This window comes from Cyphomyrmex costatus, unplaced genomic scaffold (genome assembly GCF_001594065.2).
Source record: "Cyphomyrmex costatus isolate MS0001 unplaced genomic scaffold, Ccosl1.0 scaffold306, whole genome shotgun sequence".
NCBI lineage: Eukaryota > Metazoa > Arthropoda > Insecta > Hymenoptera > Formicidae > Cyphomyrmex > Cyphomyrmex costatus.
In genome coordinates, this window is record NW_017277190.1 from 334,385 (window position 1) to 350,392 (window position 16,008).

A 16,008-nucleotide genomic window follows, 5' to 3' on the forward strand; every position below is an offset into this window, starting at 1 on the left:
ATATTTATACAAATTCGTAAACATGATGTACGTGAGGATATTATTTTCTCCTACATTTAATCATTAGTCGAGCTGCGATGCCAGGTGGGAAAAAGCTAGGCATCCTTGACTCACGTTTGAATATTCGAAATACTCGCGCCACGTTATGGCGGCGTGTGTGCGGCTTACACGCACATCCACGCACACACTCACACCAGCGAGATTGAACGCCGCGTGGCAAACTCTCTCTCTCTCTCTCTCTCTCCAATTGGACTCTGGGATCGTTTATCTACGCTTCGCTCGTCGTGAGTTGCGCTGTCCAGCGCGCCGAGCTGTTTCCCGTATAGGTGTCCCCTCGCGTGGCGCGCGCGAGACGAGCGCAACGGAGTAAATTGACAATTATCAATGAAAAGTCTCGATTCGTCTCGTTGATTTTATGTCATCGCACTCAGCACTGTGACGTGCGCGCGATCATCATGGAGCGCTGTAGTTTCGTACATAGAATCAAACGGGACGTCGCGTCGAAAGATTCAAAGATGTCAGAAAAACCTTCGTGCGACATTTTATGAATTAAAACTTTCAAATTTCCTCCCGCAAATCAATTTCTGTGGTTCCGATTACTTTGGAAAATTGTTCGATATTTTTACTATCGGAAGAATCAACCTCTAAAAATCATCAAGCTACATTTTGAAGCGCATAATCAACGCTATCGATCTAATATAAATTATTAAATGAATCACTTTAACAAAAAATATACTAGTAACAGAATCATTCAATATTACGTAAAATGATATATGAAACTATTACGTAAATAATATATGAAACTAATATATATATGCGTGTCTTAAAATATATATTTCTTCAGCACACTTTCTACACACAATAATTGAGAACTTTTCTTACATAACAATAAAATGTTCTATTAACATCGATTTTAATATATTCGAATGTTAATTTAACAGAACGTAATCATGTTATTTGAACATTTTGAATTAAATTGTTTTCTGAATGTGTTAAAATAATACAGCTCGTATAAGTGAGTGAATATATGTTTTAAAAAATGTAATTTTTTAAGACGTAAATTCTAAGATAACTGAGAATAAAAGATTAATGCTAATTTAATTTATTATAAATGATAATTTTATCGAAGAAATATGTTTCCACGATTCATTTGAAATTGTGTCGAGGTGTTATACGTATAAACTTTTACGTAATACTCGTATATCGCCTTCTAACTGATTTATCTCGTGTTAAACTAACATAAAAATTTTGAATCGGAAGGATTTAAGATTGAACAAATTATGATCTCATTTCTTCACAGTAGCTGAACATAATAACCTTCGGACAGCGCGTGGCGAGTCTATCACGATGTATTAAATGTCGATGATAATCCGAGTGGTATGCTAAATGAGTTCAACGTGCGTAACGCGTCGCGTCGTGCAAACATGAAAATCCACCGAATATACGCGCGCGATAAGATTGTGTTGTTTTGGACCTATTTATTTCTCGTTTCCCACATCATGCCCCTCCCGTTCGAAAGGGAACGCGCCACTCTGTTTTCGCCGCTGCTCGCCGGGAGTGCGTGAAGGACAATTAAAACGACGAATTAAGGTCACAATTAAATTAATTTGACACGTCCGATGACGTTTTCGATCCCGATCCTGTATACGTGCGATCTCATTAATCACATCGTGAAATGAGTAGCGCGAATGAAAGGAGCAAGAGACAAAACATCTCTATTGTAAAATATTAAAATAACCGAGAAATGAATCTTCAAGTAGATGGATGATTTAAAGATACGCAAGTAGGTAGGTACCCCAGAAAAATTTTAATTTTTAAGTTATATTTTTTATTAGTGTATTACGTGTTATAATTATAAATTTATATCAGTTATAATCTCTTTTATGAGATAGAGAAATGTAATAAAGATAAATGAGCTTAGATTTCTGAGCATCTAGGCAATACTTTCACTCGTCTTTTCACGAGAAAAGATTTTCAAGAAAACTGTACCTGCTACTCGCGCGCCCTTAAAGAGATATAATTTCGCGACGAAAACAAATTTCAAATTGTTTTGAAAGAAAACCGTTTTAAGAGTTAGACAGTAGTTTTTCATCGCATTCTGTTCTCGTAGTGTCATCTCTTGAAATAATTATGTATTAAGAAATTAGTAAAGTGACGGGGAGAAAAATTAGTGTAATAATTTCGTGACAGAGGAACCATTATCATTTTTGAAGGAAAGTCGTCGTGAAAACTAGACAGTTTTTCCACGAGTGTTCTTATAATACCGTCCCCTTAAATAATCCGACCTAACGAGTCAACTCTTCAAATTTCGTCCCTCCCCGAGGTTTGAAACCTGGAATATTGGAGCACGAGCGCGCGGAGAGATCGCGATTGGCATTCCGCTCGGGCTCGAGGGTTCTCCCATGGGTAGGGATGGTGCGCGTTCTCCCGATAACTGTACAATCTTTCCACACGCGTTTCGCACAAGTTTGACACCGCGGCTACTCACAGAGCTCGCAGCAGTTCGCAGCAGTTCGCAGTACTCGGCAGTCGGGTCGAGGGGACTATACGTCGCGAATGGCGGTTATTTCGTTCCTCCGTTCGCCGCGTGATTGGCCTGCACGGCGTGGAGGAGGAGGCGGGCGGGGGGGAGAAACAACCGCCGAGCGGAGCCGAACGTCGGGGCCGAGTCGCGGCGGAAAGTGCCGAGTCGCGCGGGAGGTTCACTTGCTCGCGATGAAAGAGGCACGCTCCAGTCGCCAGAGAGCGCTTTCCGTGTCAAGTACGTGGGTCTCCTTTTTGCGCAACTCCGCAATATCGCGTTGTCGGGGATCTCTCTGTGCTCGACGACGTCACGTAACTGCGCAATCGCGGGTGGGCCACGCGCGCGTTGTTGTGCCTTGACAGTCGCGTTTGTTTGGGCGGGAAACGGCCGAGGCGTGCTCGCGGGTGCTTGATTATTTACGCGGTGTCAAAGAGTGAACTCCTCCGTCGTATTGCTCTGCGGGCCGTGTGCAATAACGGTTTTTCTCTATGGAATTCCTTCGCGTCGAGACGGACTGCGTTCTTGGCTCTGCCTGCGTGGCAGGGTCTCGTCGGGGGTGAGTAGGGCGAGGCGTGAAAGAAAAGCGCGAGAGAGAGAGAGAGAGAGAGAGAGAGAAAGGTGGACCACGAAATTCGCGCGGGACACACAACGGATCGCGACGACACGCTCTCTCGCCGTCGCTCACGCGCAAGTGCGGCGGCCGCGCGCGACGTTGCCGGATCGTCCCGGAGACTACGCCGCCGAGGGGAATCGTCTCGTGGAGAGAGCGAGTTTTCCTCATCGGAGTGTTTGGGGTACTTTTGACTGTTCCGCGGAGGTCGCGTTGGAGAATCGCCGCGAGGCGGAGTTTGTTTTCGCCGCCTTGCGCTATCTCTCTGTCTCTGGCACGTAGTAACCGTGCCGCAGTGCCCCCTCTCCCCTGTGTGTTGCCAAGCGCGGCTGCCGTGCACGCGTCGTCTTATGAGCCACGCTCTCCTGGACGGAGATCGAGCCGTCGTCGTTATCATCGTCTGAGCCGACGCGACGTACGCGGACGTACCGAAGCGGGCTGCTCCTCTGCTGTTGGTCAACGTTCGGTGGCGGCGGCGCGGCCATTATTCGAAATTCGGTGGGTCGCGCCACGGATCGCGGCGTTGCCGGCGTTCCTACGTAGCCGCGATTATTTCAACAACGTCCCCACGACGACGGCGGCGGCGGCGGAGGCGGCGGCGGCGGCGGCGGGGACGCGGTTCCTGGAAGGAGTCATCGTCATCCACGGCCACGGCTAGAAGAAGCGCGCGAGCTCTTATCTCGTAACGCGTGTCACCCTACTTCTCTCGACGACGTATACACTACACACACACAGAGAGAGAGAGACAGACACCACAGGGTGCAGTGCAAGTGAGTGAGAGAAAGCAAGGCTACGAGAAGAATAAGCTGTTGTTATCTTCCGGACTTTTGTGCTACTCTCTACGTTGCCGGGCGAGCGTATAGTGGAGGCAGGCGGCGATAGACCGCGACGAAATATGAGCGCACGAGTGCTGAACCCGGCGATGATGACGGAAATAAGCAGGAACCTGAGCAGCGGAGGTGGCGGTGGCGGCGGCGGTCGAGCGGTGCCGAACAGGGCCGCGCTCGCCCGCGTGCGACGCGATCTCTTCGGACCGGTGGACCACGAGGCGGCTCGGGCGCTCGCCGAGCGCGAATTGCGGGCGCAATCGCAGCTCGATGCCGATCGATGGGGATTCAACTTCCAAGTGGGCGCGCCTCTTGAATCGAATTCGCGTTACGAGTGGGAACCGCTCACGGAGCACGACGTCGTGCCCGAGCCCTACGCCTTGCGGGGCATGCCCTACCTGAGAAAACACGCGCCTGGGACCCCGCGGAAATTGCGCTTCGACGACGCCTCCTCGTCGATCGCAACGACCATCACGACGGCACCGACTACGTCGTTGACAGCGATCATGACGAGCACGAGGATCGTCGAACAAACGGAGACCGTCGTCACGCCGACGGCCGAGAGGACCCCACCGCAAGAGCCCCGGGTGCCCGAGATCGGCGAAGCTACCACGACGCCCAGTCAACTTCTCAACCCGGACACCAAGAGGAAGAGGTGCGCGATTGAGCCCACCACTCCCGTCCTACCTTCAGCCGCGAGGAAACAGTCCTCTATCACTGGTAAGTCTTGTATCGTCTGTGACGAATCATTTTCTTCGAGTATGTATCAAACATGCAATACCAGTCAAAGTTTTCAAATTCTAGAAAGCTTGAGTAATTTTTTTCTTAACCATCTTCTGCATCTTTTTCGATACTTTGGCAAAACTATTCTCTTTCCGTCTCTCTAATCTTTTTTATTGTGTAAATTCCAATTTTTTCTCTCATTATTTTTTCGCTAATTACTATTTATTTTACCGTTAATTGCAGTAGAAAATTCAATAAATCGGAATGTCGATATGATTTCTCGTGAAGGAAAAAAAGATGGCAAGTCTACACAGAAAGGATAACTTTGCTAAAGTATCTATAATTAAGACAGCTATGAAAATAATAATTCGATTGGACCATAATGATGTAGGCAATTCAAACCTAATGATGAGCAATGCTACGAAAAGTTTTGACATTCTAGCAAGCAACTTCAGCATCCTATAATGATTTTCAGATCCGTATCTAATTAAATTTTTAGATACTTCAGCAGAAACGTTCTTTCTTCCTCCGTGTGTGCCATTCTACGCCGCTAAATAAGCTGATAACGCACAATAGAATCGTTGTTTTCGGTACTTCCTAATGTTTTCGACGATGGTATATATTTTCATTCAACTTTCAACAAATTCAACGTCATGTAAACTACCGCAATTTCACTTGGCGCCGTGATTTCAATTGAAGCCTTTGAGGGACAAAAAAAGATTTAGATATCGCACGAAATAGCTGATAAAAACTGTAAAACTCGAAGCGTACGTTCGCCTTTGGATCTCAGTCGATTAGGTATGTATCTGTATAAATGCAACCGGGCCATGTTTGTTTTCGAAATTGTTTGGCCCGCACGCGCGCGTACAAAATTAACGTTATCGTTATCAACGACTACAGATTATCCTGATGAAATCATGCGTGTCGCAATTCACAGCGGCACGTTTTGCTCGATTGCCCGACGTATCTCCGTTTTTCACACCTCTAATCTGCTCGTAACTCGTCGCGCATAAGTATTTTTCGCATATCTTTCAAAACAGAAGCTTCAGCCGCTTTTAGTACAGTGAAGCTCGTTTATACTTGTATCGTATGATGCATAATGAATGCGAGACAATCGAGAGGATAATGATTATTATTTTCACGTTGGTCCTTGCTAAACTCTGCGTCAACTTGCTTACGTCGATTACTTGCTCAATGCTCTTAATTCCCTCTCGCTAATTTAGAAATACCCATGGATTTTTTTGAAAAATATATAAACATGAATTTTACTGTTCTTGAAACATTAACAGGGATATTGAAATATAGCAGGGATATAATTGAGAAGTTAGCTTACTTATGGTTTATTTCTACCAGTGTAAATTAACTCTTTAATCTCTATTTAATTTACTATTTCTTTGTCATTCTAATATCCATGTCTATCAATATAGAGTGTGTCTAACTTTAATCTTAGTTTAATTTATTCTTTATCTCTTTCAATCTTTAATTCTTCTCAGTTCAACTTTTCACATTCTTGTTCTAGATATTAAAAAAAGATGAAGAATACGTTGAACCAAGATTAAAGACAGATTGATATTAAAAATATAACGTGAAAATCAAACTTGTTAAAAGTTGATCTCTGTATATAGAAATATAATACAATAGAAATTTATCTTATAATTAGAAATTTCTGGAAAGCAGATTATCCCTGTGAAAAAATGTGAACCATTGCATATTTGCTTTAATTATAATTTTATGATGGTACGAATCGCGAAAATAATTTTGCAAAAAATAGCTGATTCCTAACTAGAATTTATCGTGATTAATTGGCTTGATGCATTTATGTAGGAAGCGTATTGCCTAGGTCAATCCAATTTGTTCGCTGGAAGGTCGTCGCAATTCGTATATATAATTACGTCACCTGATAATAACGAATTGCGTTTGCATTTTGTTGTTCATGTATTTCGAAATATTATCAGCTTTATTTTTTTATTGGATCTCTCGCATATGGATATAAAAGAATATATATATATTCCAACTGGCATAATAAAATTTATAGTAAAATAAATAACTATTAATCAATTTTTATATGTGTTGAAAAATACTGTTTATTTATTTTGCCATATTATTGGAACGGTTTTGCTAAGTTAGATACAGAATCTGAAAATAATTTTGTTAGATTATCAAAACAATTACGCTCTAGCAATGCTGTAAAAAATTTTAACAAAATTATTTTCACAAATCTGTAATTGAATTAAATTTTTTAATATTTTGGCAAAATTGTCCTTCCCGTTTAATATTTTATATCTTACAACAATGATCAAAACAACGCAAAGTATTTATTTGAACTATAGTTTTTAAATTTTCTTTTCACTTTCTTTAATATTTACTAATAATCTACATAACCTTCAACGTTTTGTATGTAGAGTGCACGCACGATCATTTTTTTTCCTTCTTTCTGTATCAATAAAAACCGAATTCTGCAAACGAAACGCAACATGTATGCATTATCGGAACTATATTATCACGCGATAACGTCGTTGAAGAGAGGCTTTGATAGTATAAAAACTGTTTTTATTCACGGCTAAGCGAAATCACGCTCCAACATCTACAATCAATTGCATTAGATGTTTACGTCAACAGTAAATCGCGCAAAATTCAATTTTGGAATAACATAATAAATTTGTAAGACGTTATAAATTTATGCGGTGTTTAAATCTTTTCACTAAAAATTTTTTAATCGTTTTGTGTGTGAAGTTAATTGGCACCCCCCAAATGTATTATTGAATTCTTTACTTAATTCGCGTCAGAATTATTTTTAACTTCAGGAAGCATCTCTAAAATTCTTCTAGATGTATTCAAAATTACAATAAAAAATTCATTTTTTTTTTAAATAGCAACTTAACTTTACAGAGGTAATAAATTATTACCGAGGATGGACTTGCAATAATACCATATTTACAAGAAAGTCAACTACTCGAAATGGAAGAAGCGGTATCGCTAATCATAATTGCATACACGATCTAACCGTACACGTGCAGTTATCATTCTCGCCAAATTATTGTTTTCTTGATGTTCTCACACGCGAGCGATGTATATCATTAAAGATTAACAGTGTTAATTTTGAACGTAATCACCGTCATTTAGAAATTTATTTGATAACAATCGATTGTATGAAGATGAGAAAAAATTGAGACAATACATAATTGAGTGACATAATGACTGCGAGATAAGCATCTAATGATGAAATATTTGTTTCTTGAAGAAAAAAAAAGAAAAAACTAAATTGTTTGTCTCATGCCCGTTTCTATCAATGTAGATTAATATCTTTCTCTACATAGTCCTTAGAATTAGAAACTAATGGAGTAAAACTAAGATTAAACTAAGGTTAAAGACTATTGCAAAAATGAACATTAATTCGAATTAATTAATTGCGAAAACCGCAATATTCACTTTTCGAAACTTTTTCCATTAAATTTCAATAAAATGATGTAAATAAATCAACAACATCAAATTAGTATGATTAACTAATACAACAAATTTGTATAATCATATAAAGAGTGAATTTAAACGTAAATAAAAAAGTAGCGCCTAAAAAAAATGTTGCTCCGTCATAAAGATTTATTTTTCTGTGATTTTGAATATTTGAACGAGATTTCCATATTTTTACATCGCATGTTGTTGCAACACACAGCCATCTTGTTGAAGTTGTAATAAAAACTTAACACAGTCTAGTTCTACTTCTTTTTTCTTCCATTTATTATTTGGCCATGCACACCACCCACGCGACGCAACTATTTTTGGACATGACTCGTCATGTGTCGCGCACGCGTGTACACACGTGTAAACACATTTCACGTTGCGCCAGCACGCGACGCCTTTGTTTATATTTTTACTGCATCGCGTGAAAAAGCGAAACTACGCTTTACTGCAAGTCAGCGGAGAGACATTCGTCGTCGTCTACCGTTACATTCATGACGCATCGATGCTTTTTTTAAATCTCATTTTATTATATATTAATCCTCGTCTTTGTCTTTATTGTTTCGAATAAAAGATCAATATCAATTCAATGTGTTTTCAAAAATCCGATAATAATTCAAAATCAATATTCATTAATTAACCGTTTCTTGCGGCGTGAAAACTTCAGTATTTAAATGGCCATTTTTTAAGTTCGTCTTTTGTTTGTTATCCGAAAGGAAGTGTGCGACTTCCGGAGCACGCGTGTAGAATGGATGGGAACCGATTGGGTTTTTCCTATCTGCGCTACTTAATTCATTCGAGGAAGTAACGAGTTCGTAACGTATTTTGCTTTACGGATACAGCCATGGGGGCGCCAAACGATATTTCTAACGTACTTTATTAATGAGCCGCGCGGTCAGCTGTTGAAATCCATATGGGGTTGCTGGCCCCGAGTGCACCCCCATGTCTTTTCTCCCTTTCCGATCCCCACTCTCTCTCCCTTTTCGGGCCCTTTGTATTCCGCGCGACGCGTGTACGTCGAGTGTTTGCACGCGTGGGGGGCATCAGCTGTACACGCAATCGCGTGCCCCTGTCTACGAACCCCAGGGGCGGCAGACGGATCGTTGCAAAAGAGTCGGCATTTAAAATCAGAATTTAGAGCCCGCATATCTCGTCCTAGATATTTAAAGCATCGTCGAGAAATAATTGCAAAATCCCCTATCAGTTCGACGTCTTGTTATGGTAACTTTTGAATCTTGAAAAATTTCTAGCAATACATTCTTAAGTTGATTCTAATACTATAAAATATATCCCCGAAGTATTTAAATTAATAATTTGTAAAAGAATTTTGAAATAAGGAGAATGTTAGAAGAATAAAACATGGATGCGCGCTCGTACAATTTTAATCATTTTTATCATATGGCTCGGCAAACGACAAAAACACGAGATGGTTGAATAGAGAATTGGACAGATGATGCACCTATTTTCATCGCGTGGAAACTTCGCCAAATGGTATACTCTAAAGGGGTGCCTTTGTACCTTTGGGGTTTATGAGTCACGATCAGTGAGCTTCTTTTTGAAAGAAGACAGTTTTATTTTTCGTTAAATATAGTAATATAGAAAATAGAAATGATATTTAAAAATTCAATTAAATATCATTTCTACTAATATCTTTTTCGAGCACTCGGTCGCGTTTATTCATTTCTTATATATATTTTTAATCGCGCGAAATATCACGAGCCGAATTCGTTTTGTGGTAACGAATATGTTTGTCTGAAAATTGCAACTACGTTCAAACGTGCAATAAACATAATAAAATCCTGACCTCGCACTCTTATCTCATGATATAATTAGCGAGTACGGTACGGTATAATATTTCGAAGGTTATCAGAGAGGAAAGATTTTGTTTGCATACATGCGGTCGGGAATAAGCCGGATTGTGCATAAGGTTAAGTGACATTGCATGCGATTATAAGAAATCGAAGCCGAAGATAAGCTGCGAATTGCTTACACTGTCTGCCAGATGCGTTCCGAGATACTTTGACTCAGTCAAGATGCAATGTATATTAATATATAAGTAAATATTGAAAGAACTATATTTATACATTTCCTATATACATAAAATATTGTGCTTTTTATCAAATTATCTTAACCCTTCGATGCCACTTCGTTATGATGTACTCTAATTTTCTTTTACTTTATATGCTAATTTTTTTATTAACTCTTCGTCTGCAATCTGTTTTGTCCAGCCCAAGTTTTTATTATTCTAAGTTTTCAAAGAAAATCAGATTTACTTGCCACATCATCATCTCTATAACATTATCGAACAAATTTGAATTTTAATATTAAAACTTTTGTTTATTAAAAATGCGGAAGAAATTTGAATACTTCGCTTGTGCCAAAAAGGATTCAGATTGCAGAAGATATTTATAAAAACTTCAACAAATTGTTCCTTCGCGATGTTTTACTATACTCTTTGGCGAATTAATCGACTTGAAACTCTTGAAATAAAATATTACTCAAACAGCAGTTTTTCTTCAGATTCTAGTCTTCGACAAACCTGTCATCTCAGTAAAGACGGTTGTGTAAAGATGTGTTTTCTTTATTGTCTGTTCCAGACTATATGAAGAGTCGTAAGCGCAGCTTGAACGGCACCACAAAGAGCATGATAGAGCCGCCGGAGAAGATTGCTCGCAACGCGGGTCAGATACGCAGCTAAAAATCTTCCAGCTTTCTTATTCGAATGTCGCCTTTTTCCATCTCGTTTGTACGCAACGGGAGACAGTACCGGAAGTGGGATACTGCATTACCGTGTGGAATAACGGAGAAAGAAGAGGGCAGGGACTCGGACAGGAGGCGCGAGGTCCGCGTTGGCTGTGCCATTCATATAGTTTTATCCGCCATGAGCGCAGGCGAAATGAATGAATAAAATTAAAAAAAGAAAAAAAAATATGAAACGGGAAGTAACGCCGTTCTCCATCACGTACATCTTCGTCTGTCATATCGCTTTGTAATACCGTGAGGATTATGAAAATAATAACAGCAATTTAAAAAGGACCTGAGGCGAGAAAAAGAATAAAATAGAGAGTCAAAAACGAAGGTTGCTTGATGGGGAAAGAGAGGGGAAAAGAGAATGACTCTCGTCGCTATTTTTTATAATATGTGTCACATCATTTTCTGTATTAGAATATAGAGTAAGTAATACTAAGAAGAATATAAAAATTAGATTGTAGATAGAGAGTAATATGATTTGTGTCCAAATTAATTAATGTAATATATTCATTGTTTGTTTTCGAAACGTTCGTAGAAAAATGTTTAAACGATGTCGTTACACAAACACGTTATGAAAAGAGAGAGAGAGAGAGAGAGAGAGAGAGAGAGAGAGAGAGAGAGAGAGAGAAAGAGAGAAGTTAAGAAATACATGCAAGTTTATATAGGCTATTCTCGTAGGGATTAGAGTTGATTAGATTCTAAGATATAGAAGAGAGTATATCGCGCGTATTCATTGGATTTAATGAAAGGGGGTGTGTGTTTAAGCTGGTCCATAGAAGTTCGATATTTGATTTTGCCGCATTCTAGCCCGGTGATGAAATTCTAAAATTGTATAAAAATTCTATTTAAAAGTTCTATGACAGATATCGCGCCAATTTCGATGCTGTGTTCTTGAAATATGTGCGATATCAAGAAGTGGCTTTGAATTTCCAAATTAAAAAGTTTCACGAGTTTTGTTTGAAACTGTCGAATCGGACATGGTCTTGCGAAAACATAAAGAGGAAAAGAGAAAAAGAGCGGTTGCGATTCCATGGTCAGAATGCGACCAGCTTTAAGGCGATGCTGGAGAAACGGCCAAACTTAATCGATATATCAGTAAAACAGATTTTTAATTCCAATTAAAATATATACGAGTATTACATACATCAAGAAAATATTTACATACATCAAGTAAAACATTACGTATATTAAATAAGCCATTAAATAAAAAGCCGTTACATACATTTCTTATTTTCCTATATATCGCTTGAATATGAGGTTACGTACACTCAAATCGTATTTCTCAGAAACGAGCGTTCCGTCGGTAACTCCAGCATCCTCTTAAGGAAGAAGAAAAAAATATATGATTTAGCTATTAGTTTGTTACCCAAGTTTAAGCATTGATCTCCTGTACGATTTTAAGAAAGTACAGCCGATGCCAAATCATCCCGTGATTTTTTCTTCTCTACCTATTAAATACAGAAAACAAAAAAGATTCATCTCCTTTCTCCTTCTTTTCCCTTCTTTATCCATATCGCATGCGTTTCCGGCAGATAATGCGAGAGACATGTAATCCTCGTAAAATTACAGTTTTTACCGAAAAAACATGGTTTGATTTCCTCTTTGTATCATCATTCTCATTTCTTGTACATTGTGAATTAAAATTAAGTTTTTAAAAATATTTTTACATGACTCTCGGTTAAAAATTGAATGCCTCAATTTTGCCACGATATTCTCTTGGATATTTATTTACTTTTCAATCGTGAATTAAATTTTCACGTTTCAATTAATTTAGACCAATGTAACAACTTACATAAAAACAATTTATTATACATATACTTTGAACGTCTTATGTTTCATTAAACGTAAAGCTAATAGAAAGTTTTTTTTTTTTTTTTTTTTTTTTAAATTTAACTTAACCTAATTTTAAAGAACAATCGATGATTTTGGTATAGTATCTCCGTTATGGTAAAAATGTATCACAATGGTTGAATTAACTTTTTTTTTAGTTACATAATATATATATACATATATATAATCTCAAAAAATTATGTGTAAGAAATTTCAAATATTTAACAAGAAATCAGTAGTTCGCAATTTAGAGAGTTCGCAAAAGTAGTTCTTTACTTTCGTAATTGGTATACGAAGAGAAGCATTTTCTTTGACAAGCATCGTCGAAATCGACTGTTAGGCATTTGAGAGTAAAAGAATTCCAACATAAATAACGAAAAGAGCGTTTATTTCGTTCGTCGATAATGAATTTATAAAGTATAAAATATTAGAGCGTACTATCTAATTGTGTATATTAATTGAGTTTTATAATGGTAGCTGTTTATTATACATGATTTTTTGTTTGCTAACGCCTCATTAACGAGCGATCGAATATCCTATCGTATCTTGCTTCTCCTGATACTTCTTTTTCCTGCTCGCCATTTCCTTTTTGAGATTATAACCCAAAAATACGACTGGTGGTTACAAGCTATTTTTTCAAAGCCCGCCCGTAATACTGAACGTGTGGAAGAGAAGCGACGAAAAGTGTAACAAAAATCAAATTTAAACTTACGCATTGATCACAATGCTCGTTTTCTTCCGCGCGGAATAGAAAATTCAAAATTTCATAAAAATTTTCAAAATATCAGTCGGATCGGTTGAAAAATAATTATCATTGATTATGTTCATGGAACATGTGGCACCTCGCGATCTTGATATTAGTGCAGCAAGTCATTAAAAAATAAAAGTAAGCGAATTTAATCTGACGATGCCACTAACAGACGCACTCGGAGAAAAACAACAATTATGTAAGTGACAACTGTAGAAATTTTGTAGAATTAATATATATATATATATATTAAATAAACTATTTTATAGTTGCAATAACTGTACATTAATTTTACGTGTAAAACTTGTACAGTTGCCACCAGTATACCTGCTTAAAATTTTCTATAAAAAAACTATAGGAACATATAGAGTTTGTATAGGTATTTATAGTTTTTAATAGTTTCTATAGTAGCGCACGAGAGCGACTATAGAAGCTCTACAGTTATCAATAAGATTCTATGAGTATAATAATAGAAAACTATTGCGGATTGGGATTTACCGATTCAAAACGCTCATTAAAAACTATAGAATTTTCTTAATAGTTTTCTATAGAAAATTTTAAGCAGGAGAGAGTTGCTTCTTTTTCTCTGATTGCGTAAGACGTTTTTCTGATAGTTTTTCACTCGAAAAAGCGATAGGATCGTGATAATTTTCGTACTGTAGTGAAAAGATTCTTTTTCGTTTGTGACGTATTGCGAAATTAAATAAGTGATCGACGATTCTCTACAATGTATGGTGTCACCGTTAGATTAAAAAAAAAACAGGACTCAAGAATCTTGGAATCTCTTAAGATCTGAGAAAGTCGCAACGCGTGGTGCCTGTCGTGGTGGAAACTCAAAAAAAAAAAAAAATAGCAAAGAGAGAAAAATCTAATGTTTATGTAACCCTGTGATGTATTAGTATGATCTCAGTAAACATAACTTAGCGTGTACTTCTTATCTATAATAAAATTAGATTACGTATGTATATCGAGAAATTGTGACAGACTTTGAAAAGTGTCTCACACATAGTAGAGTATAAAAATTATAAATCACGGATCATGTCGATTCCCGATATTTGTGTGTGCATGTGCGTGCGTATGGTATATGTATGAGAGTACGTCCTGCAGAATGAAAGAAAAAGATAGAACAGGGAGGCTACCTAGTGAATCATGCCTCACTTTCAGTCGATATACCGCGACATAATGTTATATATGTGTAACGACAATACTATATAGTGAATAATTATACATAAAAAATACTGTAATTATAAGAGAGTCTAAAAAACTAACTAACTAACATAAGTGAATTGTGACCCAATTGTTTATTAAAAAAAGATCTATCTATATAAAAAGTTTTATCATTTTTTTTCTCTTTCAATTCTTATCACATCCTTATTTTTGTGAAAATTATAAATTTATCTCATTCTGTAACGGAAAAGTTTGGATAATGATACGTTCCTTTTTCTTTATCATAACGCGGTACAAGAATACAGCGATTAAGGAAAATCGTAACAGGTGCAACCGTGGTGCGATTGGAGGTCTATAAAGGATCTTATTCCCCGCAATCCCGGATAGGACAGGTGCTTGGGAAGATTTGCTGGTAAGTTATTTCGTTTCACCTTTACATCCGTTTGTTTCTGCCTGGAAACCAATTTTGCGGTTGTAACGGTCAAATTCATCTGACAAGACATGGAGAATCTGGCAAACAATGCCAATATATGTATTGTATAATATTGTGTCAACCATGAAAAATTACGTATTGTGCGTTATACAGCACGATACAGATTATTTTCTATAAAAACTAATGATGCTCACAAACGGATATATCATAGTGATACTTCCGTTAAAGGACAGTATTTTGAATTCTAAAAATTTATTATTTGCCCAATTTATTTAATTGCTTTATTATTGAGATTATATTTTACTAAAAAAAAAAAAAAAAAACGCATTTTTGAAGTCCATACACATCTCAATTTTCTTTTTTTAACATATTTAAGAATATATCAAATGTATAAATCTCCGTAGAAAATTACTAGAATTGAATATTTATATTTTCTATAAAGATGAATATATGGTACACATACGAAACAGCGGTTATCAATAAAATCAATTAAATTTAACAATATTGATTTATAGTTTCTCATTTTATCTCTATTAACTATTTTTTAAAAACATCTACATTTTGAAATAATTCTTCAGGTTCTAAATTGCCGTCAAACATTTTGTGTTATTTTTACACCATCATGACCGCCTAAACATCAGAGGTAAGTTATTGGTTATTGTTAATGGAACGTTATTTCAGATTTATTAGAGTTGCGTCTCAAGACCGACGATTGTTCGGCGCGCAAGTTGGGGGGGGAGGGGGCTACATACATTATTTTGGATAAATATTACGAATATTATTACGTCGACCCGTCATTAGAGGCCTATCGATATTCGCAAATTCTCGTAAGTGCTTTGACATATCTCTTTATATAGAATCTCGATTAAATAACTCTCCCAGGCGTCTAAGATAGGCTTCCACTACAATGTTTACTGATGAGTCCAGTAGTGGAAGCTG

General features: G+C 37.6%; 1 protein-coding gene across 1 annotated transcript; it reads left to right on the forward strand.

Moving 5' to 3' along the window:
* Positions 1–3,619: 3,619 nt before the first annotated feature.
* Positions 3,620–11,529, forward strand: dap (cyclin-dependent kinase inhibitor dacapo). Its single transcript, XM_018542122.1, has 2 exons — positions 3,620–4,681; positions 10,738–11,529. The coding sequence occupies exons 1-2, from the start codon at positions 4,030–4,032 to the stop codon at positions 10,836–10,838; spliced, it is 753 nt and encodes a 250-aa protein (XP_018397624.1). The 5' UTR covers positions 3,620–4,029; the 3' UTR covers positions 10,839–11,529.
* The last annotated feature ends 4,479 nt before the right edge of the window (positions 11,530–16,008 follow it).

Excerpts from the sequence above, each read along its gene's own strand:
- dap (XM_018542122.1), top strand. The coding sequence starts at position 4,030 with ATGAGCGCACGAGTGCTGAACCCGGCGATGATGACGGAAATAAGCAGG. Across the intron at positions 4,682-10,737 it reads GAAACAGTCCTCTATCACTG|ACTATATGAAGAGTCGTAAG; the intron begins GTAAGTCTTGTA and ends TGTCTGTTCCAG.